General features: G+C 31.8%; 2 protein-coding genes across 2 annotated transcripts; one reads left to right on the top strand and one right to left on the bottom strand.

The window, feature by feature from the left end:
• Window positions 1-801: 801 nt before the first annotated feature.
• On the bottom strand, window positions 802-3,822 carry LOC148771722 (protein SWOLLEN 1-like). Its single transcript, XM_088815491.1, has 5 exons — window positions 3,724-3,822; window positions 2,856-3,148; window positions 1,548-1,753; window positions 1,249-1,468; window positions 802-1,131 (listed from the first exon to the last, which is right to left on the bottom strand). Exons 2-5 carry the CDS (start codon window positions 3,145-3,147, stop codon window positions 890-892), a joined length of 960 nt encoding a protein of 319 aa, XP_088671617.1. The 5' UTR covers window position 3,148; window positions 3,724-3,822; the 3' UTR covers window positions 802-889.
• Window positions 3,823-8,838: 5,016 nt separating this feature from the next.
• Window positions 8,839-15,897, top strand: LOC105976315 (oxidoreductase, zinc-binding dehydrogenase family protein). The gene is made up of 11 exons (XM_013001589.2): window positions 8,839-9,030; window positions 9,100-9,309; window positions 10,030-10,125; window positions 11,562-11,650; window positions 11,732-11,860; window positions 12,602-12,722; window positions 14,076-14,160; window positions 14,259-14,368; window positions 14,948-15,099; window positions 15,218-15,314; window positions 15,462-15,897. The coding sequence occupies exons 1-11, from the start codon at window positions 8,950-8,952 to the stop codon at window positions 15,762-15,764; spliced, it is 1,473 nt and encodes a 490-aa protein (XP_012857043.2). The 5' UTR covers window positions 8,839-8,949; the 3' UTR covers window positions 15,765-15,897.
• The last annotated feature ends 9,378 nt before the right edge of the window (window positions 15,898-25,275 follow it).

The following is a 25,275-nucleotide window of genomic DNA, read 5'->3' on the forward strand; positions in this document are numbered from 1 at the left end:
ATAGTGGCACACTAGCATGAGATGGGTTATTTTTGAATTAAATTGAAATATACGAACTTCTTATTGACTATTTAATTCTCTAATTATAAAAATATCCAATTTTTCTTTTGAGGAAACTAACAGTAAATTCGTGTAAACCGGTACTAAATGTAGTTTTCCCATAACATACTCAATAAATGTTATCCCATTTTTAGGAATAACAATAATAAATATTCTTCTCCCCCCTTTTCCCTTCACCCCTAAAAAAATAATTACAAGATAAGAACTCATTTATTGCATAATTTCTGCTATGCCAGCAGAATTATCGAATTTCAGCTAAGCAAATATCAAATTCAAATTATCACAAAAATTGAAATCCTTATTCGATAGGTAAGAATTCGACCCTAATTTGATGTGGACCAACTGAAAGGGTAGGTGACAAACGGTCAAAGTTACTAATCTGAGTAAAAGCGTATGTCAATATGCTCCAATTGTTTCTCTTCTTTCTATTTTCTTTTAATTGGTGTAAACAACGCTTCTTACAAAGTTATTAACACGTTTATAGGTATCCGTTGTTTATTAAAGAAGCAGCTCACCAAATAACAACACTACCACAAAAACATGAACACCACCTTATAATTTAGTTAAACCTTTGATTAATTTCATAATAAACCAAATGCAAAACCACTATGAACTTTTTCTCTCTTTAACTTCCTTTTTTTCCTTGTATGTATTTCTGGACTAACTAAATATACATACATAATTCTTTTTTTTTTTTTTTTGTAATAAATAAAAAATGACAAATAATCTAGTTCATTTTCTTCCTATCTGATTGGCCTATGTTGCCTCTTCCAGTAGCATTACCTGAACCTTTAACACTCCAGTCTTCCTTCTCCTTAATCAGGAGCAACTATTTCAAGTGCGAGTCGTCCACACTTTTGGAGGAATATTCCCTTGCTGCCGTAAAATTGCTATTCCCGGGCGCAGAGGTGCCCGGCAGTGGATTCAGCGTGATTTTGGGCATCGGGTTGCGGTATGAATTTATCAATGAAATAATATTGGGCTTCGTTTCGATATCAACCCATCTGCTATCCACCCAATCTCTTGAAGCCCTTACGTGCTTCCTATCCACTGTCGCAAATCTATCCTCACCTGCCACAAGTGATTCATTATATGAATAATCAGCATAAATATATACATATCGTATGCGCTATTTATTTATTGATTATCATATATATAAAATATTTAGGAGTATAGTCATCGTCGTACCGGGAAAATAAACCTGAAGATTGTTCGGTGCATCCATGTCGCATCCAATTAGAAAACCTTCCCACCAACCGTCTGACCACCATGAGTCGACTGCAGCACCTACCCTAAAATTATTGGTCGAAGAATATTCTGAATTAGGCCAAGGCCTCACCGTGAGGCGGCCCCCACATCTTGCACCGAATTTATCCGGAGCTGCCACTCTGGCTGCCGGGATCCACTCCTACAAAATTCACATATATTAAAGTCAAGATTATGTTTTTCTATATAATATATATGTGTGTGCGTGTGTATGCATATACCTCGAGTTTTGCATATCCATCACAGTCGTTTACGTCGCAGTACTGAACTTTGAGACGTCTTTGAGATGAATTGAGAACCTTGCACCTGAACCAGCAGCCACGCATGCCGCTGTCTTGACAAAGAACCTCGATGTGCTCTGCACCACCATCGGTTATGGCCATGGGATGTTGCTGACGTGGCGCTGTTGCCTCAATCTGCTGCTGATCTGGCATAAAATAAATTAGCAGAAAGAAGATTTTAGTAAAATGAGTAGATCTCGAATGCAACATTAAAAGGGAAACGTTAGAATGTATGTTCTTATATCAACAAAATGAAATTCAGGGAATTACGAGATTAAGCATCGACACCGACTATTTCAAATCGAATACTTTACCTTTATTTTAGTAATTAATTATTTACAGAAAAGACGCGACCGTCAATTTACAGATCTCCGAAAGAGCGAAAGTAATTCTTCTAACGAGACTGAGGATTGCTTGTTTAAAAGCTCGATCGTCAATCATACCGTAAATGAACTTGGAATTGAATCAAATGATGAATGCAAATTCAAGAATAAATTGGTCGAAAACTCAAATAGGACTATCATGTTAGGTTTTCGCCACACAAAAGGCTGAATTCATCATTCATTTCTTCTAAAAAATAAAATAAAAAAAGAATCCGAACGAGATGAAAAACATTTAACTTGTATGACTTGACAAGAAGCTATTATATAAACATAACTCTCGACTGTAAAAAGCTCGAGGCATCTACAATTTTACCTTGAACTCGATAACGAGTGAAGCGGAGATGCCAAAGCTCGAGAAGAGGAGGTTTTGCAAAGAATGCATATATGAAAAATGACACACACAAGAACCCCTTTTTATAGCACAAAACACTAAATTGTGGTACCTCAGTCCGACGTCAGCACAAAACACGTGTTTGTTTTCCATACGTTTCAAGAAAAGCACGTATTTAAAGTTCTTTTCCTCTTTTTGTTTTTTCAACAACTTGCAGATTTTCAAAATTAATTTTGGAAAAAAAACATGGATTCGTATCTGAACATTAAATAGCCTAGTATAATCCAAGCGAGGTCGATGAAGCCCGTTATGGATAAATAAGTCTTGGAAGAGATTCACGGAATCCAATCGACATTCCAAAATTAGGAGCGCGCGAAAGAATTGACGTGAGACGGGAAATAACTAATCCAATGCATGCGTACGAACGACATTGTTAGGGAATATGCAAAATTCTCAAACAACAGCTGAAATCATACAATACACTCTAGATTCATATACTGAAAGAATTTATTATTCTATAAGAGCACAACGTACTTGAATTAGCGAATAGCGAGCCTCCTCCCGAGGTTATTGAAATGAGAAATTCGACAACGTATTTCCGAGCTTTCCATGCCGTTCTAGCATTGACTGCTGCCGTTGACCCAAAGACTCGTAGGTAGTCCTCTGTGACTGTGTAGAACATGTGGTTATAACTTCTTTCAATTCCCACCACAACAAGTAGAGAATTTGCAGTTGAGTCCCTTAAGATATAGTGAACTACGCGGCTTCCCTTTTCAGGACAAATAACACGCTCTTCCCACCCCCTCTGGACCTGATTGTTCGACATCCTGATCAAGCAAAATATAAGAGAATTTATAAATGTTGAAGATAAAAAAAAAACATGCATTTTAACAACGAGACAACCCCTTTTTGGTGGAGTAATCGATTCAAAATTCGACTTTTTAGGTATATATCAAGAATGAAGCAAATTGATAAACAAAACATGCATTTAACCATTGGCCCTTTGCATGAAATAAGCTAAGTAATTCCGTAGTCTTCAAGAAACACAGAGTTTTATAAGTGTCAAGAACATAACATGCATTTCACCACATCACCACAGTAGGTCAACCCCTTTGATGCAGTAAGCAAATCAAGATATGATTATCAAGAATTCTTGCAATTATGAGACCACATATATATAATGAAATTGATAAATAAAAAAAAAGCCAAAATCCTAAGGAAATTCGGGTTTCTGCTTAACATAGAGATTAAATACACAACCAAAAATACAAAAATAAATAGAAATTGTATCTTTGTCAGAAAATGAAAATAGGTTTTGCCTTAGTTAACCAATTTAGTTGAACCTACGACCAACACTCACAAACAGGAAACAACTGATCAAAGCAAACACACGAGAACCAACCTTAAAGGGTATGATGCGAGAATTCCAAGAATGGCAAAGCTAAGAAAAAAGAGAACACAAGGCAGAAGATAAATACAGAGGAATAATTATGAACTGGCCTTAAAAAGACACAAAGAAGAAGAAAACAGGTGGGATTGAGTTAGCAAAGAGAAATGGACAAAAGGTGAGTAGGATGTTTGGTGACAACTTTTGGCGGTTAAGGGTTAAATGGTGACAATAGTGGTGAATGAGTAAAGGATGACGGGAGAGTCAATAAATATGAGAGAGAGAGAGAGAGAGAGAGAGAGAGAGAGAGAGAGAGAGAGAGAGAAGAGAGAGAGAGAGAGAGAGAGAGAGAGAGAGAGAGAGAGAGAGAGAGAGAGAGAGAGAGAGAGAGAGAGAGAGAGAGAGAGAGAGAGATATGGTCTTAATGGTGGGCATACATAGAAAAGGCATGTGTTTTGATGTTCCTTCTATTACACGGACAACTTAATTCTTCTTCTCTTCCATTTTCTCACTTTCTGTTTTTTTTTATTTTTTGTAAAAAATAATAATAAAATGAAATAAAAGTGTCCGAATAAACTTTAATAAAAATATTATGATTAAATTTAGTACAATGTTTTTTTTTCCAAACAATTGTTGAGTAAATCTCTGATTGACCAATAGATATTACGAGTTATTGTAATTAACCCCATAATTTGATTATATGAAAAGTGGGATTAACACAAAATCATGTCTCAATTATGAGGACACATATCTGGTAATGAAAATTTCTTCTGGTCCCATAAAATCCTATAGATTGCCTAATTATTACTTTTTTCGTATAATCCTGGATAGATTTATTAGCATTTTAGTTTATTTCAATTCATTGACTTGACTTATATTCTACAAATCAATTCATTGACTTGACTTATATTCTACAATTTACTAGATTTTTTTTTCTTTCTAATTCCTTAATACGTTATTATTTATTTGTTTTTTCCTGCCGCTATATGCAATACTAATTTCACTTGTGCAAGACTATTAAAGAAATATTCCACAAAATTTTATTTTATTAAGATGAAATGACATATATACCCATAAATTAAAATGGCTTTTGTTTTATCACGCAAGACCAAATAATTAATAATGCAAAAAAAAAGAAAAAAAATAGGAAATAAGAAACGAGGTGTCATTTGTAAGAATTTTGTGCTAAGTTGAGATTTCTTGTTTTGGTTTTCCCTCTTTTAAATTGGAATTACTAGTATGCTTTGTAAAGTGGCACACTAGCATGAGTGGGATTATTTTTGAATTAAATTGAAATATACGAACTTTTTATTCACTATTTAATTCTTTAATTATAAAAATATCCAATTTTTCTTTTGAGGAAACTAATAGTAAATTCGTGTGAACCGGTACTAAATATAATTTTCCCCTAACATACTCAATAAATTTTATCCCATTTTGAGGAATAATAATAATAAATATTATTTTCCCCCATTTTTCCTTTCACCCCTATAAAAAAAATTGTATGATAAGAACTCATTTATTCCATAATTACAGTTATGCCAATAGAATTATAATTTCAGCTAAGCAAATATCAAATTCAAATTATCACAAAAATTGAAATCCTTATTCGATAGGGATGAATTGGACAATAATTTTATGTGGACCAACTGAAAGGGCAAGTGAAAAACGGTCAAAGTTGCTAATTTGAGTAAAAACGCGTTTCTATATGCTCCAATTATTTATTTTCTTTCTATTTTCTTTTCATGGGTGTAAACAATGCTTTTTACAATGTCCTAAACATGTTTATACGTATTTGTTGTTAATTATTAATTATTATTATTATTATTATTATTATTATTATTATTATTATTATTATTATTATTATTATTATTATTATTATTATTATTATTATTATTATTATTATTATTATTATTATTATTATTATTATTATTATTATTATTATTATTATTATTATTATTATTATTATTTATTATTATTATTATTATTATTATTATTATTATTATTATTATTATTATTATTATTATTATTATTATTATTATTATTATTATTATTATTATTATTATTATTATTATTATTATTATTATTATTATTATTATTATTATTATTATTATTATTATTATTATTATTATTATTATTATTATTATTATTATTATTATTATTATTATTATTATTATTATTATTATTATTATTATTATTATTATTATTATTATTATTATTATTATTATTATTATTATTATTATTATTATTATTATTATTATTATTATTATTATTATTATTATTATTATTATTATTATTATTATTATTATTATTATTATTATTATTGTTATTATTATTATTATTATTATTGTTATTATTGTTATTATTATTATTATCATTATTCTTATTATTATTGTTATTACTATTATTATTATTATTATTATTATTATTATTTATTATTATTATTATTATTATTATTATTATTATTATTATTATTACTATTATTATTATTATTATTATTATTATTTTATTATTATTATTATTATTATTATTATTATTATTATTATTATTATTATTATTATTATTATTATTATTATTATTATTATTATTATTATTATTATTAGTACTATTATTATTAGTACTATTATTATTAATATTATTATTATTATTATTATTATTATTATTATTATTATTATTATTATTATTATTATTATTATTATTATTATTATTATTATTATTATTATTATTATTATTATTATTATTATTATTATTATTATTATTATTATTATTATTATTATTATTATTATTATTATTATTATTATTATTATTATTATTATTATTATTATTATTATTATTATTATTATTATTATTATTATTATTACTACTATTGTTATTATTATTATTATTATTACTACTACTATTACTACTATTATTATTAGTACTAATATTATACTATTACTACTATTATTAGGGCTCGTTCGGTTACCGCTATAAGGTTCTACTGACTAAATAGTAGGGGCTAATAACATGTCCGGTTGGTAAGATTCACACTTTTTCAAACCTGCTACTAAATTCAAAGCCCGCTATTAAATTCTACTATTTCATTAAATTAGTAGCACCCTTCCCTTGGGATTAATTTAACAGGGGTGACTAAAAAGGAAAAATACAATTTTATCCTTAAAATTATATTTTATTATTATAAACTAAGTGATTTTATAGACAATTCATTTGTAATTACTGATTTTAACAAATTTAATAGAAAATCTAATCTAACAAACCGAACATGCTACTAACTAAAAAATTAATTAGTCAGTAGGGAGTTAATCCAATCTCATGTAATCCAATCTAATCTAATATAGGTAGCCGAACGAGCTCTTAGAACTATTATTATTTCTATTACTACTATTATTATCACTATTAGTATTATTATTAGTATTATTATGAGGAGTTTTTGTGATAAAGTTCCCAACCAAGCATGTTTATTATTCTAGGTTTAGGGGCTATATCTCTTTCACCAATAAGCCCATCCTTTTAATATTTATTATAAATAAAGGAAACACTCATGTATATCCCAATATTACCCTCAACCATTTATACCCAATTATTAATTATAACCCCAATTTAGTCAATTTTGTCCACAAAAATCCAATTTTGACCACAAAAATTCAATTTTGACTTTTTTTTGGAGCATACTTTAATATGCTCCAATATCATCCTTTAACTTAATTTAATCTCAATTTGACCCCAAATTTCACAAATTATTTAATTTTGACCCAAAACTTTTTTTTTCACAAACATTTTTTTTTTCAAAATTTTTTTTTTTTGCCGCCGGTCTCCGGCGTTGACTTTTTCTTTCAGATTTTTTCGCCGGTTTCAGGCGTTGACTTTTTTTTTTTTTTTTTTGCTTTTTTCTTTTATTTTCTTCCGTATTTTTTCGCCGGTTTCCGGCGATCTCCGGCGTTAACTTTTTTTAGAGTTTTTTTGAGTTTTTTTTTGTTTGTTTTTTTTTTTTTTTTATGTCCGCCGCTAAACATTGACTGTAATTGTGCTGTCACTGACAGTAAATTATCGTAATTATACTGTCAATGACTGTAAATTAACGTAATTGTACTGCCGTTGACAATACATTTATGTAATTGTGCTGCCGTTGGCATTATATTAATGTAATATTATTATTTTTTTTTTGTTTTTTTGTTTTTTTTTTTTTTGTTTGATTTGTTGACCAGTCAACGTAATTATATTACTGTCGTTGACAGTAAAATAACTGTAAACACAATAATATTACTGTCAACAACATCAATATTATTATTTTTTGGGTTTTTCGTTTTGTTTAAGTTATTGACGGAGTAACGTAATAATATTACTGTCTATTATTGTAATATTACTGTAAACACAATAATATTACTGTGGTTGACGGTAATATTACTGTTGTTATAGTAATATTGTTGTCAACCACATCAATATTATTATTTTGTTTGGATTTTTTGTTTGTTTGAGTTATTCACGGAGTAACGTAATAATATTACTGTCTATTATTGTAATATTACTGTGGTTGACGGTAATATTACTGTTGCTATAGTAATATTATTGTCACTCACAGTAATATTAATTCTTTTGGTTTTTTTTATTATGTTTACATTTGTTGAACGGTCAGCATAGTAATATTACTTTATTACACAATAATAATGAGTTTTGTTGTGTTAAACTATAGTTTAGTTAATTTTACTGTGTTTAACAATAAGATAGTTAATATTACTGTCAATCACAGCAATATTGTTGTTTAAACGGGAAAAAAAAAGTTACAGAAAAAAAAAAAAGAAGAATTTTTTTTTTTTTGAAAAAGTCAACACCGGAATTCGGCGAAAAAATCCGGAAGCAAGAAAGAAAAAAAAAAGTTGAAAAAGTCAACGCCGGAATCCGGCGGGAAAAAAAAAGTTTTTGAAAAAAAAGTTTTGGGTCAAAATTGAATAATTTGTAAAATTTGGGGTCAAATTGAGGTTAAATAAAGTTAAAGATGAAATTGGAGCATATTAAAGTATGATGGGTTATTTTAGTCATTTGCAAAAATCTGGACCATGTGTGGACTTATTGGTAAAAAAGTTTTTGGTCTTGTCCCGTGTTTTTAACGTATGAACAATTCCGACAATTAAACTTTCTAAAAACTCAAGAAATTTGAGTTTCTCTCTAGTCTTGACAATCTACAATTTGTTCCATTTAGTTTACCCGCTTTAAAACCCTGGTCAAGATCTGGGTGAGGGAGTGATGGTGAAAACCGTAATTGGAGATGAAACCCATCTCAAATTGATCGAAGATCGCCTCACTCGCTCCGCCCTCCAATCTCAGGTCTGCTACCTTATGATCTTATTATGGATTCAAACTTGGTGATTTTAATTTTCCATTTAATTTTGGCAGGTAGGTCTTGTGATTGGGAAATTGAGTTCCAAGTTAGATAGAGGATTCGTGTATGATTTGATTCCTACGCCACCAAATGACGCCGGAGAACCGCCGTGTTCGATAATTGATGACAAAAGTAAGAAGAAGAATCCATCCAAACCTAAATCTCAGCCTGATTCTTCATCTCTCTTCATCGATACCGAATGGGTCTCCGAGCATGCTCGCCAGGTTCAATTTTATCATTATGAAATTATAATTATTGGTGCAGCTCAATGTCTATGTAAGTATGTATATGTTCACTGTTTGTTGTAATTTGAGGATGACTATTTCATTTTCTGAAAGCATCATTTGGGTATGTTTTTTTTTACTGGAATTGGATAAATGTGGTTTACCAAGTAGTAAATTGGAAATACTGAGAATTAGGCGCTATTACATCTGCATTATTATATTTTGCTTTATATTAATTAGGCACTTCTGTTCTAAAACTTTTATGGTTAACCTTTATGCTTAAGTTTTATGACTTCCATAAGTTCTTAGTAACAACAGACATGAACTTGTAGAAAGGGATTGAGAACAGCGTTTCATGATTTGTGAATTTAAATTGTTTCTCTTATTTGACTTGTTTTCATTTGCTGCTGTTCTGTGATCAGGAAATCTGCAGCTCTCTCAATTGTTTAGTTTTCTTAATTTCCTTCTTTCTTGTGAAGGCATTAAAAATGTCGGTCGCTGAAATGTTGACTCTGATCATGATCGCGCTGTATAAATGCCCTTACCTTATCTTAGTAAAATCTCAAACTAATTGGGTGATGGTGTTATTATGGGTCTCATAATGAATTATTGTTGCATGACTGGGATGGACAGTAAATTAATCAGATATATCTCTGACTGCAGTTCGTAGACAAATCTATTTGACCTTAATTATGCCCTTGTGCAAATTTGATCTGTTAGGTCACAAGAATGCTATTGGGTGGCATGAAGGTGGTCGGTATTTACATATGGGTCAATGAAAGCTTGTTCAAGAATTCAACAATGACATTATGCCAGGTCTTTTCTCCTTCTTACTTGAATTTTATTCATTCCCTTGAACTATAAAGAGTATTCAGTGCAATTATCTATTCCCTATCATCTTTATTATATCAGACGAGTCAATAATGATCAGAACTTCGACTCTCTAATTTTCTTTTGTAGACATACATATTTGTTACTGATAATATGCACTTCGTTGTGTTGTGAGGACTGTGAATAAATCCCATCTGTATCATAGTTGCTTGATGCTTCTTTGCAAAATGTCTAAGAATAGTTAATATCATTTGAGACCTCACCACCACAATTTTAGCATTTGCTTCTTTCTCTAACCCAGATACACAATATATGCCTACACCTTCTTTTGGTCTCTCACAAGAGACAAACAGTCAACCACAGTAGCCAAACACACTTTCTCTTAATCTCTACTGGACTTATCATGTGTTGCCATTTGCATAGCATCCACGAGCTGTAAAGTTCCAATAGACTTTTAAGTTATACAGCAGAAGTTGATTCCACTCACTTTTAATGAGTTTTATTCATTTTTATTTTTCTAATTTAAGTCCGTAATATCCTAGACATGCTCATCGGCTGATTTTTACATGTATTTGCCATTTGGGTTATGTAACTTACGTACAATTCGAGTTTAATGTTTTAGTATTTTTAGTGGAACTCTTGGCTTTTTCTCTTTGCACATTTTTATTTTAACTCTTCATTTAGGGGAGAAGTAAATAAACTATAAAGTAAGAAATGGGAATGACTAAGGTTATCTTTGAGAAGATTTATTTCCAATTTGTTTATGGAGTTGAGTATTTTGGACAACTGTACTATAGCAGTCAAATAATATCTTGGAAGGGTATTTGGTCTTTTAGAAGACCAATTTGAAATAAAGTAATATTTATTTGTATTTTAGTGGAGACAATTTTTACTGTAACAGTAATAACAGTAAAAAGCACGAGTTTTAAGGATTCCCAAATCTTTTTGAAAAATAAAAGAGTGGAAATGATTTTGGAAGCTTAACAAACATAGCTAATATATTTATAATGAAAATTTGAACTGTAAAAAGCTGACAAGTCGCACTATAATATATATCTTGTATTAGGTTGTTAATGCCAGCGATCAATGAATATTACTATTACTAGAAGACCACAAATCAGAATTTTCATAGAGAGTAAAACTTGGGTAAATGTCAAATCATATAGTCTTAACAAATCCTGATATATACCCCAAACTTATCCTGAGTTTGGTCTATACAACAATATTTTTTCAATGACCTATTTATTGTTCCCGAAGAAAACCCTACTTGTGATTTTTTAATGATGCCAAATAATTCCTGAATATGATATTTGTTGAAATGTTGGAGACTAATAAAGCATTTGAGTACCAGTGTTATCATTGCTTACAAAATTGTATGCATCTGCAATTCGTTTTCTGTAACGTTTTTATGTTGCTTACAGACTGTAAAAGCTGTTGCAGAAGCAGCTTCCCCAATGATTAGTGATGGGAATGAGAGACTTCTAGTTCACATTAGTTACAGTCCTTTGAGGTAGCCTCCAGATTCTGCTATTCTTCATTTAATTGTTTGCATTATTGATATATGATAAAGTAGCTAACACTTGTATTTTAGATGGACATCCCGCAATTGCTCGCTGGCAGCAAATGTTACTTCAAGCAGCCTACGACCGTGTGATTTTAAAATGGGAAAAGTTTTTGGTTCCCTTCAAACATTCAGATGCACATACAATTTTGATGTAAGGTGATTTCTTGTTTCTTAACTTTTATCTTTCCTAAACCTCTGTTATTATGTTTCATACTAAGTTATCTTTGATAATTTCTTCCTTTATGGATGTAGCATTAGAAATGTATATCAAATGGAAATCTCATGTATTTTCTAGGGAGAGAGCGCAGTTGCCTTATTTTCATATCTTTCTCATTCATCACTTCATAATATCTATTGTTCTCTTTTTCCTCCTAATTTCTTATAAATCATTGTAAGACATGCTTTCCATCCCAATACCTGAATCACATCCGTGTTTACGTTTTTGTTCTTTTTTCCTGCACTTTACCTGTAAATGCGAAGGTTAAATGAAGTCATTAAATTTCGTATAGTACTTTTTTTAAATCATTATCTATTCCGTCATTTATAATTTGATATGTAGCAGTTATCTTAGCCAGAGGTGTTCCTAATATGTCGTGTATTATTATGCCACGATAAATTCAGCTTCAGACACTTTTTGAACAGTATCCTGACTTTTGAGTTGTATAATGTATTCCCTTTCCAGCATAATTAAGTTTCGTTAACTATGGTCTGAGAAAATGGGTATAAAGTTCAAAAATCTTCTTGGAAAACTTTTTTTTTTTTTTTGATAACAAAGTCGCATCTTATTGGTTGATGTTTTGAACTGGGGATATAGTTAACCCAGCTAAATCTTCAATTAAGCTTCATACATTTACTTATATCTGGTTGTCTTAATTATTTTGAGCTCTCTCCTTCCAGGCTGCCTATACCTCACGAGAATGGACTGGATATTAAATCTTTTTCTGATTCTCTTCGTGATGAAATTGCGGTCCATGCTAAGGAACTATCGGGGGCAAAGGCTTTGATCAATGGCAAACTGGTAAGACCGTTGAAACTTGCTAATTCATGTGGTGGTTATGAACTGTAATGTTATGGAGCCCTGAAGAACAATAAGAAACTCCAGTTTTCGTGGATTTTCTTCTTCTTTTCTCTTTCCTCTTAATTCTTGGATGGAAATGGAACTTTAGATGCAAGTCTGAGTTATGCTATTACATATGCCCACCATATCTTTTCTTCTCTTATTCCTTTGATCTTGTAGTGTGTCAGATATGCAAATACAATTGAATAATGTAAATGATATTATGAACCTCCCTCCGTAACATGAACTAGATTGATACAAGTTATATATGTTCAAATAAAGCAGGTTTACTCAAATCTGAAGATAGTATAGCCATGATTAATTGAGCTTAACTAACCAAAAACTCTTTATAAAATCCCATCTTCTTTACTGCATTTGCATACTAATACATGCATTTCAACTTTTATATTTCAATATTTTGTTTTTCTCTTAGAGTATCATGTCTTGTCTTACTGTTCCTTCTCAATCATACTTGAAATCTAAAGTGTTCTATAATCTGTCTCTATTTTCACCTAATTCAGTCTACTGATTGGGTAAATTTGACGTCCATTTTTACAGGAAAAAAAGAAATCGGAAAATGTAATAGAAAGCCTATATCAATACCTTTGACCTTGAATTCTTAAAATATGTCACAACTTCAGGGTATCACTAATAGTCAACTGGCAAAATAAATTATGGTTTTGATAATCTAAATTACAACACATTAGCCCTTTCAAATGTTTGTTTTTGAATATGAAGCAAGCCAGCAATTGGACGTTCATTGACTTCGTTGGAACTTTCTTTTATCGGATACCATCATGCTTATCTGACTGATTATCTCCCGAGTAACTATTAATATATAGATTCTTATATCTTTTTTTGACTTGTTTTCAGCCTGATTATAGTTCTACATGACAAATGATGAACTACTTCAAATTCTTTCCCCATCACCCAAATTTAAATGTAAATAAAGAAAACAAGAAATGATTTGCTGCATATATCTATATTCGTGATCGCTAGTCCAGATGCTTTATTCATATCGTCTTTGCTAATCTGATGGAAGCCTAACAAAACCCAAGTCTTTCCAACTGGTTAAAACTTAAAATTGCTTACCATTTCTTGACAAGTCATTTATGAAGTTAGTAAAGAGATTATTGTCTTGGTTCAGTAGTACTACCATTTATAGGTTTATCATGTATCTTGGGACTTGTAAATCTTTTTTGCTCGACAGTTTAATGAGACAAATGGGTTTGCTTCTGATATTATTGATTATTTAATTAAAGTCTCCACCTAGTACATACATATGTTAAAGATTCTTTATTTTCTTTCCTTCAGGTGGCTGATGATGATCTATGTGTATCAGATGACTTTCATGAAGTTGAATTTCTTCTACCTTTACTGCAAGATAAATATTTAGAAGGTATTATTTGGTTTTACTTCTAAGTCGAATTTTTCAATTCTCTGTATTTATGTTGCTCAGGTTCCCTAATAATATAGTTTTCTTTTTTGTACGTGAAGCGTGCAACCAAAAAGAGGTTCTTGGTATTCTTCTCTTCCGAGGCTCCATATGTTCTCTTGCATACTTGAATTCAAAGGAACCTGTATCACAAGCTTTGGTGGATATAAAGGTGATTCCATATAGTTCTCTGCTTGAAAGGCCTCAAAAGTTGTGTTCTGGATAACTTTTTTGGTTCCATATTATCTGCGACTGTAGGGTTTCAATGATGCATTGCTTACCTTGTTCTGATTTTTTTCCCTTACTACACTTAAAAGTCTCTCAAATATTAGTGGAGATATAATTAGTGGGAAGGGTAGTTTAGTTTATGCGTTCTTTCCTAAAGTTCTTTCATATTTATTAACTCTCTGAATACCTGTGCTTAAAACTGTTATGAAATGGAGGGAGTATGTGTACTGTATTAATGTTAAATATTGTCAGGTGGACTTGCGTCATTTCTTAAAGTTTTTGCATTATGCATTCCTTGTCCCACCGATGATTTATTCATATGGACGGTTGCTACTAAGTTTAAGAATATTTTAACTAATAAAATTGAGTTTATAGCTCAATTGGTTCTGTTAAAAATTTGGAACTCCATTGGGTTCTGTAACATTTTATAGCTCAAATGGATTTAATGGTTTACTAAGTTATTTTCTGATTGGCCTTTTCTTTTTCTCTTCACTGTTCTGATCTTGAATCTTGTTGTGATTAGGAGGACATCACAAGGAGTTTGCAAAGTAGGCTGGATATTATGTGTGATGAGGGTGACAGGGACTTAGAACCTGTTACTGATGGTCGTCAGGAAAGAGACAACCTTATATCATCTGACAAACCTGTTCCGTACATTGACCTTCAAGTGCAACGGTATGATAAATTGTCCCTCGCTGAAGATGTGCATTTTCACTTTTTGCACACAGAATTATCAAAAATACTAGCCCAACACCTTTAACTGACTAGAATCTTCAAATTATGTCTGTAACAGAAAGCAATGCAACCTATCATTTCCTCGAAGAGTGTTTGTTCCATGGCTGGAGGGTACATACATCTGTGATTATATCCAGTCATCCGAGACAATGGAGGTCCGCTACTGTTTACCTATCATGCATCATATAAAAGATTTTTTCTTGCTTCATTATTGCAGCAGATGATATTCTGTTTACCTACTATGATTTTCTTCGAACATGCTTGAATGGCTAAAAAAGCCTGGCCTCTTTTTATGGCTTCAGGTTCTGAAAGATCATTGTGTCGAACTGATGTCGATAGAAGTTCCAACGGATGGTTCCGAAATTTTGGAGCCTGAATCTGAAGCGCCCTCTGTGATAGCTTCTTCAACTACCAAAACCTTTTGGGGGATTGCAACTGACTACTCATCTGCAGCTAAGTCATCATCTAACTCAATCTCAAAGGCCAACAAATTTGGAAATGGAAACAATCCCGCCCATGCGACCGACTTTAAATCGATGTTACCGGTTTTGGTTATCGTCTTTTCTGTTATAATTGGGCTAGTCTGTTACGTTATTGGGATATGACTAGTATTTTGGTTTCCTTATTGAGCCAACATTTGCAGGGAATTTTAGACGAAAGATTCAAAGATTTTTTTCATTTTCGTAAATTTTTTTATATGTAGCACAATGTTCGATTGGAAAAAAACTGTTTGAATCAGAGAGACTCGTAGACACTTGGTAGTCTCAAGTGTCAAAGGGGTGGATGATGATGATGTTATTTTTGGCCCTAAAAACCAGTTTTGGTCTCATTTGGAGGTCTAACTTGGCAATTTTCGGTTTTTATTTGTTAAAAAGATGAAATGTTAGGGTTTCGATTTTCTTTTTACGACATCATTTTAAGAGCATCTCAAACAATTATAGATCTCATATTCAGCTCTAAACTTTAAAGTTACAATTTAGTTGTTCCACAGTGTTTTTATTTTAGCTGTCCACTTTTATTTACTCAATCCAGCAACAGTTATAACTTATTTATTTAGTCATTATAGTTTATTGCTTTTTTAGTTCACTTTCTACTGGGACATGTGATTCCTCAAATATCTCGTTAGGAAAACTTTGATAAAAGTTGTGGTTTGCTATTATTTGAGCGATTTTTTCCAGTTGCAGTTTGAAATAATTTGTTTTTTCCCAATTTTTTTTTGAACTTTTTTCCAATAGTCTCAACCTCTAGATCTTAAAACTTTCCAAATCGTATTTTTTTCTCTTATAATAGCGGTTCGACCACAACAATTATCAATAAGATTTGATTTTGAGGTTTAAAAACACATTTTTTTCTTCGAATTTTGACTTATGTTATGCATTTCGTGTTGCGTTGCGTTGTAAGAGAATGTAGTGCTCGGTGCACTAACAAAACATTTGCATAAGACATGATGGAGAATTCAAAAAGAATTACTCAAAGGCCCCTATAAAAGGCGGTGTTGGATAGCTTGAACAAAAACATACCATCCATTAGCTAAATTTAAGTTTTTTTTGTAATTCTGGTTTCCTATACTCTCTTAGACTAGTAATTTTAATTCTTGTCAATACTTTGTTAACCCTTTGTTTAGTGTACTGCCTGAATACCGGCGGCTATCTTACCATTATGTTCATGCCTTCTACCACCTAACAATTCCGGGGAAGATTGCATCTGCTCTACTTTTACAAAATATATTGTTAAGGTTAGTTTTCTAATAGATTGTTTTAAACTAAACATTTATGGTTGGTTCTACCATCTAACTGTATATATATATATATATATATATATATATATATATATATATATATATATATATATATATATATAGGGTTATACTGCCTAAGATCAGTGGAAACTCTAAACTCGAGTTTACTCGATTTTTGAATTTATATTCCTGCATTTAAATGATGTCTTTTTAATTTATGTCATTTATATTTATGTTTTAAATTTTGATGTAATAAAATAGGTGAAAAGGAAAAGCCTCAAAGTGAAGGAAAAGGTATATGTTATAATCCCAAACAAAAAAGTTACGAGTGATAAGATACTGGTGATCCAAAAGGAAGTTCAACGTAAAATGGTGGAGTAAGTGTAAAACCCCACCAAGCCTTTTCGAGACAAATTTCCATAAATGGGTAACTAACAATGGATCCGCTCCAACTTAGATAACTTAAAAAAAAATCATCATCAACAGTCTGAATTCCTCAACAACAAATCCAAAATGACGGGCCTACTTGCAACAACCACAAGCCTGAAGAAATGCAGACAATATTATTAATGTTCAATCCACGACACCAAGCATCTTCGAGATCAGATAATGACTCGATTAACATGGCCAACACGGATCTAGTTGTTTTGGAGTAGTAGACATTAAAAAAAAAAAAAAAATTTCAGAAAACAACTAGTTCAGTGTTCTCTATGTCTATCGAGTCATTGTCTAAGCAGGAAGATGCTTGTTGTCGTGCAGTGAACTTTAATAATATTGCCTGTATTTCTTCATGACTAGTGGTTGCTGCAAGGAGGGGCGTCATTTTAGATTTTTTGTTGAGGAATTCAGACTGCTGATGATGAATTTTTGTAGGTATCCAAGTTGGAGCGGATCCATTGTCCGTTGTCCATTTATGGACATTTGTCTTGAAAAGGCTTGCTCGGATCTTGAATTTGCTCCAGATTGTACTTTGAACTTTCCTTTGATGACCGGTGTTTTATCACTCGTATATTGAACAGTCCAACCAAGGATCCACGGTAAAATGAATTTTGAACAAAATAAACATAAGGGGTGGAACCTTTCGTCAAATTCAAATGACTTGAATTTTGTCCTGAATATGTTGTGTGAATTTCGGGAGTTGAGCCAAACAAGTTCCGCCATTGATCAAACCATGATGGGAAAATGGTAGAGTCACATATTTTGTCAAAATAGAAAAGCCACCTGGTGTGTTTATGTTTGTGGTTTTGTATCAAGAATGCATTGTAGCAAGCTTGTTGGTAATCCAAATAATTGAATTTTATTTCAAAAAATTGATTAGTTTTGATAATAATCTGGATAGTTGAGAGGGATTGAGAAAGTTCATATTCCCAGTTAGTTGGGGCAATGATTTTGAAAAGAATAGCAAGTAGAAAAACAGGATTATTGTGTTGTTCTTCTAAGAAGAAATTTTTGAAATATGTAGAACCCATTTTTTCAAGAACGGCTTGCTAGAAGTTGGGTGGTTTACGGGTGTCCCAAGGTTTGAAGTATCATTCTTTACCAAATTTATTTTTGTAATGTTTGGAACAGGTCTTACTCGTGGAATCCATTTTCGACAATTATGATATTTTGGAATAATGTTTTTTTTTAAAACGAACGTAGTTGAGTACTGAAAGGTGTCATATGTGTGAACAAACTGGGAATTTCGGTAAGACTTTTTGCGAGGGGCTTTTGAGAGTTTGAAGAAAATATTGGTTTTTCTGGTGTTTCTAAGGGGGTAACTGTATCCTGTTGTGATACGTTTCAAATTCTCTAGGATTCAGCGGAACTTTTTTTTTTTTTTGGGCGAAAGAAACTCTTATTCCATTAGAAAAAAAAAATATATAGGGGCCTCATTAAAAACCTTGTGGCTCTGCATAAGGAAAAGATTACCCCTAAGAATAGGAATGAAAACTGAGTTGTCTATCTAGCGCATAAATGTTACAAAACTCCAAAAGAGAGAAAAAATAGAAAAAAAAACTATCTAAGAGGCTATAAACCGTATAAAATGAAGACATGCAAGAGCTAATGAAGAAACTCACATATCCCTAGATAGTTGGACTGAAGAGCGGCCCACATTGGGCGAGGAAGATCCTCCTACCTAAAAAACTCCTATGAACATGATGAATATGAGCCACCGTCGCCAGCCAATCTGCAACCGTGTTTTGTTGCCGGACAACATGGTTGAATGAGCAAGTGGGATGGACAAGATCCTTACAATCCCGAGCTAAGTATTCTAAACACCCGAGGAATGTGAATGTTGTGATTGATTACGTTAATAACCAAGAGCGAATCGCTTTGCACTTGAACACGAGTGATATCCAAAGAATAACACATTTTAAGACCTTCAACCGTAGCCACAAGCGCACCCTTATTATTGATGCCAAACCCATAATAAAAAGACAAAGCCGCTATAAAACTACCAGAATAATCTTGAATCACACCGTCTCTCGAGTAAATACCATCCTTAGACGATCCATCCACATTAAGTTTATGGCACCATCACAATATTATTTGTTTAAATCTCTAAGATATGAGTGAATAAACATAATTTCTAACCTCCACCAATAATCCTTGTGTCCCTTAACCGCGCATGCTACACTTGCATAGCCACAATATTAATTACCATCACCTCTAATGTTCGTCCACGTCAAGACCTCAAGCACATGAGCAAAGTGTCAACTATGAAAAAAGTCTGGCATAACAATACGTACCGGTGTTGGTCCACTCACATTCGATGAATGGTCAAGACATTTACTGGATGAATAGGATGATGTCCCATGACCTATAGTAAGTCTATCGCATCTATTGGCTCGTCCTCTGGTGCACTGGATGATCCGGTACTAGAATAGACTGGATACTCCCAAGTAATGGATCTTGTTAGTTTATTTACTTATAGAAATCTAATCGTTCTTTTGAGACAAATTAGTTGTTAAGACATTTGATGTTGTAACATAATTCTTGTGTGGATACAAAATTAAACTACTAAAAGCAGAATACAAAACACAAGAATTTAATGTGGTTCGGATACAAATGTACCCTACATCCACGAGGACCTGCAAACAAGATTTCACTAGTTCATAATTATATGTACAATTATTGCACTTAATAAAAGCACTAAAGACTCCATCTTTATGTTATACGCCATTCTTGCACATGACTCGAACTTGTAGATCTCCTGCTTAGTTCCTCCATCCGCCCTCTTGGATGGATCGTCCTCTCCGAGATATTTTAAGCACTTCTCCTAAAATGCTGATCTTCTTTATGACCTGGTAGAAGAAACTCGGATTGTTGCAACACCAGACGACACGATTGGACTGCAACACAAGCTGCATCCTCCAAAGCCTTCAAGCTGGGATTTTTCGATTTTATCTCCAAAGTTGTTCGTTTGGATTACTGAGGGTATACACACACAAATTTGTGCTCCCTAAACCTAACTTGAAGGAAATCAATCATAAGAAATATAATCCTTCATGATCTCTACAACCTAAACTATATAAGGGAAAATCTTTACAATTTCTTTCATAATCTAATACAAATACATGGAAATAAATAAGTCCTACTTAAATAAATCTATATAAATTCGGACTACATATAATTTCCTAACAAAAAACATGGAATAAAATCAATGACAATCTTCTGCACAAAGCAAGATGATTCTGTAAACTTATTTCGAGAATATGGTGCCAACAGATCTCTCTATGTAGGGGTGTCTAAGAAACGTGTCAAACATATGTCAGCATCCCCCCGCCACAAATTAATGACAATGAGATAATTCAATGCACGAAATAGATACATACTTATAGTTGAAAAATAACATTAATTACTTGTTAGTCGTCATATTTCTTAACTGTAACATCCAATTTGTCCGTTCTTGCACGCACAAATTTTTCCTTGTATGTGAGCCAAGTGGTCTGTATATACTCTAATAAATTGGGATAATGTTTGTATTCATCTATCATCGCCACATAGTTACTATCGAATCACCACAAACTGAAGCAACAAGCATTTGCCATGACCCATAAATGCAATTCCTCGCAACTTTCTCTTATAGCAATGTATTGCACCATGTAGTCTCACATTCCTATCGTTATGGAATAGATATAATAGATTATATGTGTTTGGAAACACAAGTTTTATCGTATTATGAAGTCCTAACTCCCTAACTATCACAAATGAGTTTGGTCCACTACCTTGAGGGAAAAGCCTTCTCACTTGGTTCAATACCCATGTAAAATGTTCTTCGTTTTCATGTTGCATGCACTTCTATGGTATTTATTTTTGCCACTTAGGTAACACCGCTAATCTCAAACAAATATATTGGATACCAACTTGTCTTATAGAGTACATCAATAGAACGCATGGAAACAAGTTTAACATTTCAATGGATTGAGGGTTAGTAAATGTCTGATCAGTAACTTCGTGGGTAGTTTGATCAGTACGATTCAACTGCACATAGTTGTGTTCCTCAACTAACACCATCAAATAGTGGATAATTCTATTGCCACCCATATGTTGACTTTCAAGTTTTGACTTTTAAATTTCACCTTTGCATTCTCAACGATGTTACAATGCTCTCATGCAACAAGTGATCTTAAATCATCTTCGAATTGACATATTTTTTCGTCAATATGTCAATAACCGCATATTGTTGTTACGAATAATTACTAATCATTAAATGCCCAAGCCTATATGTGGGAGCATGATTACGTTTTCCATCTATCCCATTAATGATGGACTCCTACCACCTAAAAATAACAATAGCCTTTTTTTTATATCAGTTCATATCGTAATTTCAACATTTAAATTTGTTCACTTTTTTCATTTTGTTTTTCCTGAATCGATCACAATTGAGATATATTTTATTTCTTGGACTACGACATATAACACATCTCTCGAGTTAAACTAATCCATTACTAGAAAATACTCACTATAATCAACTTCTTCAAAAGTCTCAAGAAGTGACTGGAGAAAGAAAATAAATAAAAAAATATATTAAATAAAATAAAATGGACAATGGAATTCCTGCCCAAAACATGCACTAGAAGTTGGACTTGACGCCCGATTTGGATGCTGGAAAATGGGCTTCATGCTCAAATTGGATGTGAAACCCATTTTCCAGCTCCAAATTGACAGTGAAGCCCAACTTCCAACACTAGTATTCGACCTATGTAAATTTCATTTCTAATATTGATCGCTTGAAAGCGTGTAAACTTTTACCTTCATGTAAAGTGGATCCCGGTCCACATTTGATGAACTTATTTTCATTTAAGCATCATTTCAAGAAGATGGATATTTTTGAAGATTTTTTATTAAATAAAAAAGGTTGAGAGTAACTTTTTTAGAGAGAGGAAAGATAGTGAATTATTGAAAATGGTTATCGTAAAAACGAAACAACGTAACTTTTATCACCTCCCTTAATTTGATCAAAACTTTTGGTCAAACAGTGGGAGTCATTGGTCCACAACTCGCTACATTAATCAATTATAAAGTCCATGGGGTTACGTTCTGATCAAGTTTAAAATTGAGGATTGTTGCGCGATTTGAATGCCAAGTCTGAATAAGATATCCCACGGTGCAGCGAAGCAGTTGCTTATTGTTGATGCTCGTTGTTAAGATAATTAATATCACTTGGTTTGGTATGGAGTCATTTTATAAATTTGAGGCTCGAAGTTTACCGGTTAAGTGCAATGCTTGCTAATTAATTATTCGAAGCTTCATGTATGGGAGAATTACACTTTTGGTCCCTCGTGTTTGCTCCGATTCCACTTTTGGTCCTCGTTGTTCTAAAGTGAACAAAGTTCACCTCCAAAATTTAATTTTTAACACTTTCGACCCCGCCGTCACATGCCCATTAGCATGTAACAGAAAACACTATTTTGTGGCCAAAATTGACATTTTAAATTTTTTAGTGTTGGAAAATAATAAAAAAATTACAAATATACTACTTATAATTAAATTTTTAATAATAAAAAAATTAACTAAAACAAGTTATTTTTAATAATTAGAAACTCTCTCTGATAGCATAAAAAAAATACCCAACCTTAAAACTCCTTAAAACCAAACCACATAAAAAAAGGGAAAAACAAATCCCAAACTGAAAAAAAAATAATGAAAATATTTTGAGGCTGAAAAACAATTAGAAATTTCATTTATACTTAATATTATTAATAATTTAATTATAAGTAGGATGAGGGAGGAGGCCGATGAATCGGAGGAGGCTGACAGTGGAGATAAAGAAAATGATTTTGGAAAGAGAGTTGTTACTGGCGGAGGAAGCGGATAAGGGGGGCGAAAATTATTTTTTAGGGGCGAAAAAAGTAAGCTATGGTCTTTAGGTTGTAGAGGGCTTTTTTGAAAATATCAAGGATTGAATTAAAAATTTTGTAAACTTCATTTTGGGCTTATAAATATGGGGTAATGACAAATAGGCCCATGACAAGGGCATTTAATTAAAAGAGGGACATCCAACTTTTTTGTCTTTCAAATAAATCCAGCTCATTCAAACTTATTTGCAAATAAGGAAAATCCTTTTATAGATACCAAAATTACCCCCAATTCATTGAAACCCAATTTAACTCCAATTTCATGATTTACACCCCAATTTAGCCCAATTTCATCAATTAACCAATTTTAACCCTAATTTCAATTTTGACCCGCCACCACCGGAGACCGCCGGTCTCCGGCGTTGACTTTTTTTTTTTTTTTTGAAATTTTTTTTTCCTGAAATTTTTTTCCGGCCGGTCAACTGCCGTTGACCGCCGGGTCTCCGGCGTTGACTTTTTTTATTTTATTTATAATTTTGTTTTTTCTTAAAAATAATATTTTAATTAATATTACTGTCTTGGCTGCTAAATTACTGTCTCCGGCAGTTATTTAACTGTCGGAGACAGTAATTTAACTGTTAATCGACTCTTTTGTTTTTTTTTTCTTCAAAAATATTTTAATTAATATTATTGTATTCGTTGCTAAATTACTGTCTCCAACAGTTATTTAACTGTCGGAGACAGTAATTTAATTGTTAATTGACTTTTTTATTCTTAAAAAAAATATTTTTAATTAATATTACTGTATTCGTTGCTAAATTACTATCTCCGACAGTTATTTAACTGTTTGAGACAGTAATTTAACTGTTAATTGACTTTTTTTTTTTTTTTTAAATTTTATCCTTAAAAAAAATTATTTTAATTAATATTACTGCTTTGGATGTTAAATTACTGTCTCCAACAGTAATTTAACTGTCTTAGACAATAATATTAATAATATTACTGTTCGGAAAAATAATATTCATAATATTAATGTCCCAAACAGTAATATTACTGTGTGAGGCAGTAATTTAGTAGCCAAGACAGTAATATTAATTAAAATATTTTTTTTCTAAGAAACAAAATTTAAGAAAAAAAAAAAGTCAACGCCGGAGACCGGCGGTCAACGGTGGTTGACCGGCCGGAAAAAAATTTCAGGCAAAAAAAAATTTCAAAAAAAAAAAAAAAGTCGGCGGTCTCCGGCGGTCAACGCCGGAATCTGGCCGGAAAAAAAACATTTTAGAAAAAAAATTATTTTCTGAAAAAAAAAAGTTTTGGGGGTTAATGTGATATATTTGTTTAAATCCGGGGTCAATGTGTAATATTAAGGAAGTTAGAGCACAATGGGTGGAATTGATAAGAATTATATTATTGAGGGTATTTTAGACTAAAGACATAGGGATGAGCTTAATTGAGAGACTGTTTTTTTTGTGGACTAAAATGCATTTAAGTCCCATGTGATGGGCCTTTTTGCCATTTGCCCTATAAATATTTTTAGGTGAACTTGTAATTTTCAAAGTTATAATGTAAAGGACATTTTGGTCTTTTCATGTCATAACACATACTCCCATTAGCATATATATGGCGAGTCTAGTGCTCGGAGGAATAACTTCACTGACTTTGAGTAATTTTCATGGGGTTCCTAATTGCTAACATTTTCAACCCAACTTTTTTCGGCAACTAGAAATTACAAATTACACATGGAGTAGAAAGTGCAAAAGACCCAAAATTATATAACTTTTTTTTTTGTTTTAAACATAAAACATAGATATTATTATTACTTCAAAAACCCCTTTCTGCGGCAGGGATGTTTCTATTGAAGTTCATTTTCCGGAATATTTGCAAACACCCTCAACTTTTAAAAATAAGTACTTAAAACTGACTTAACTCACAATCACTAACTCCTACTTTTAAATAATCATTTGCAAACACGTATCATAGAAAAAGTTGGGATATTTCTCAAAAAGATGATGTTCACCATCGTATCACCTCCTATTTTGGGCAAAATAAATGCTGCTTCATTGAGCGCTATAGGACTTTAAATTAACTGACAAA

The sequence above is a fragment of the Erythranthe guttata genome, chromosome 3 (genome assembly GCF_056151865.1).
Source record: "Erythranthe guttata isolate IM_541 chromosome 3, IM_541, whole genome shotgun sequence".
NCBI lineage: Eukaryota > Viridiplantae > Streptophyta > Magnoliopsida > Lamiales > Phrymaceae > Erythranthe > Erythranthe guttata.

Coding starts and splice junctions, on each gene's coding strand:
- LOC148771722 (XM_088815491.1), bottom strand. CDS start 3,147: ATGTCGAACAATCAGGTCCAGAGGGGGTGGGAAGAGCGTGTTATTTGT. Junction 1,469..1,547: donor ATGGATATGCAAAACTCGAG/GTATATGCATAC, acceptor TGAATTTTGTAG/GAGTGGATCCCGGCAGCCAG. Junction 1,132..1,248: donor TCTTCAGGTTTATTTTCCCG/GTACGACGATGA, acceptor CACTTGTGGCAG/GTGAGGATAGATTTGCGACA.
- LOC105976315 (XM_013001589.2), top strand. CDS start 8,950: ATGGTGAAAACCGTAATTGGAGATGAAACCCATCTCAAATTGATCGAA. Junction 9,031..9,099: donor GCTCCGCCCTCCAATCTCAG/GTCTGCTACCTT, acceptor TAATTTTGGCAG/GTAGGTCTTGTGATTGGGAA. Junction 15,315..15,461: donor AGTCATCCGAGACAATGGAG/GTCCGCTACTGT, acceptor TTATGGCTTCAG/GTTCTGAAAGATCATTGTGT.